Source organism: Fragaria vesca, linkage group LG5 (assembly GCF_000184155.1).
Source record: "Fragaria vesca subsp. vesca linkage group LG5, FraVesHawaii_1.0, whole genome shotgun sequence".
Lineage (NCBI taxonomy): Eukaryota > Viridiplantae > Streptophyta > Magnoliopsida > Rosales > Rosaceae > Fragaria > Fragaria vesca.
In genome coordinates this window covers 5,741,217-5,743,733 of record NC_020495.1, presented here as the reverse complement: position 1 = coordinate 5,743,733, position 2,517 = coordinate 5,741,217, and the positions used below count along the sequence as shown (strand labels likewise).

The 2,517-nt window shown below is 37.7% G+C and overlaps 1 protein-coding gene across 1 annotated transcript; it reads right to left on the bottom strand.

Moving 5' to 3' along the window:
* Window positions 1-1,683: 1,683 nt before the first annotated feature.
* Window positions 1,684-2,512, bottom strand: LOC101311383 (glucan endo-1,3-beta-glucosidase-like; the record flags this gene model as incomplete). Its single annotated transcript, XM_004300963.1, has 1 exon — window positions 1,684-2,512. A coding segment is annotated over one exon (669 nt), but the record flags the coding sequence as incomplete, so codon positions are not given.
* Window positions 2,513-2,517: the final 5 nt, after the last annotated feature.

Genomic DNA, 2,517 nt, shown 5'->3' with positions numbered 1-2,517 from the left:
ATGAGAATTGTGTGTTCACCTGGAACGAAGGTGATCAGGTAGAGAAACGTACACTCGGATTATTACCATCATGATTGAATATCTTGCTGATTGGTTTCCCTGCTAATATCTAGTGCAAAGTCAGCAAATGCAGTTGTAATTTGATGACAACAGACCACAATCTGTATTATTAAAACCATTTTTTCTTTCATTTCCAAAAAGAAAAAAGAGATCATTATTTTTTTCTTTACTTTGGGGTCAAATTTTTTTTTTCAAGAGATCATTATTTCTATTAATTGAACAAATAATGCCCCTTTTGTTTTTCTTAACAATTTTGTTTAATTACATGCACTTTTACATTGAAAATCAAAATCAAGTTTCATTTGAGAAGGGAAAATATCACAACTAGTACCTAAACTTGGAATTTTGAGTGGTAACTAATTAAGGCTACATATATACAGTCACTATTCCGGCAAAAAATGACATGTCATGTCAGACGCATATGTCTCGTTTAGGGTATTGCAAAATGTTCTACTCCTGATGTCTTGCATAAGGAATCGATAAATCTCACATATTATTTTTGACCGGAATAATGACCATATGTGGCTTGGCAAATATTAGATTCAGGTACTATATATCGATAAAATAGAGGTGAAGTCGAGGTACCATTTGTGATTTTTTACCTTAGGAAAATTATATCAGCACATGGCTGAATGAAAGAGACTTGGGCAACGACAAGCAAGCACTTGACCATCTTGTGTATGTGAACCTAACAAATTAATTTCATGTTCAACAATATATGAGGTGCCATTTATAATAGGTGGAGAACATACGCACATAGACACTTTTGAATGAATTTTTCCACAATTAGTCAATAGCCAACGTCAACTTGCCTTAGATTTCCACAAATAAATACAAAACCATACGTACGTACGAATTTCACAAGCTGGAAAGGAACCTAGCGTTATTTAACAGAGATATAATCAGCTGAACAAGCCTAGTTTTTTTGCCCTTTGAACATGAAAGTTGTCTGCTGTATTGATGTGTATTTCATACATACAACTAAAAAAAGTGATGTATGAGCATATAAGGTAATATTTAATTATATATTCGTGATTTTTGATATTTTGTTATTGAGATAGTTTTAGGGACTTATTTTATAATTATTAGGATTTACGTTTAATTACCTTTTCTTTTAGCTTTAAGCTACTTCTTCTCCAAGTATTGTAACCTATATAAATATGGGTATTGTAATAGTTGTGGGGAGCTTATGTTTTATGAATAAAATCAGTCTATTTGTGGCATGGATTTGCCATTTTTTACGAGTTTGCTACTCCTTATTTATGTTTTATGAATAAAATCAGTCTATTTGTGGTATGGATTTGCCATTTTCTACGAGTTTGCTACTTCTTATTTCTGGTGTTTGTTGAGTGATTATTGGAGACTCGTTCTCGATACCTGATCCACATAAAAAGGAAAAACATGTGCTAGCAGGGGATGGGTGGGGTTGGATTTTTGCCTACAAATAGGGTTTGTATGATATACACATCAGTAAAACAAAATTTTGCTTGAACATGCATGCATGTTGAACAAGACTTGCTTCAAACTCCAAATTATATATAAATAGTAACTTCCTCATTGTAAATATTGTATGCATGCAACCATGAACTCCATAAACTAAAACTGACATATTTCGTCATTTCATATAAGATATATAGTTCATACATCATTTCACAATAGCTCGGTGTCATATTCCATAAGATCATCAATAACTTCTTTATTTTAACATACAAGAAAGGATATATACGTCGTGTGATATTTCCTTTCTAACTTATTAATACATATTGGATGGTGGTATTTGTCTCTATGGACAGAAAGTAAGAGCGTAGTTAGGTCCCCCGGAGCAAGTGAACGTGCCTTTCTTGTCATCATAAGCGTAGCTGTAAGCCTCAGGGCATTGTTCACTAAACTTCCTAGAGTAGTCTGTAGGAGGACATGTCTCTGGCTTTTCATTAGGTGGACTGCAGCAATACCTGGGCTCATGGAACTTGGTGCACGCGCTCATGCAGCCGACCACGCTCCCGCCAGCCCCAGTTACTTGTAGTTCACTCGGACACATAGCGTTTACGTTGGCTCTGCAGGTAGAGGTTCGACAGTCCCCGGGCTCATGACCGCCTTGAGCGGCCACGGACATGGGCAAGTTGAAGCCGTCAACAAGACTAACATCGTAGAAATCTTGACCCCCGCCTGCTGCGATATTAAATTCCACCAACGTGGCTGGAGGAACTCCTCCATTTCCGTTGCATGATTCCTGACCGGATGCGCAATCCCCTGGTGGGGCACAAGTGAATTTTCCGGAATTGTCCGTGAAGCAGTTGGTACGGCCCCAGAAGCGGCCATTCCATGGAACCGGAGTGACCACGGTGGTGCTAGCTTGGGGTGCCAACACATTACTCGGCAATGCTAATGGAGGTTTGTTTTCAGAAGTTTGGGTTGCTGGCCAGACCGTGAAGGAGCACTTGTTTGTGATGGAAATTG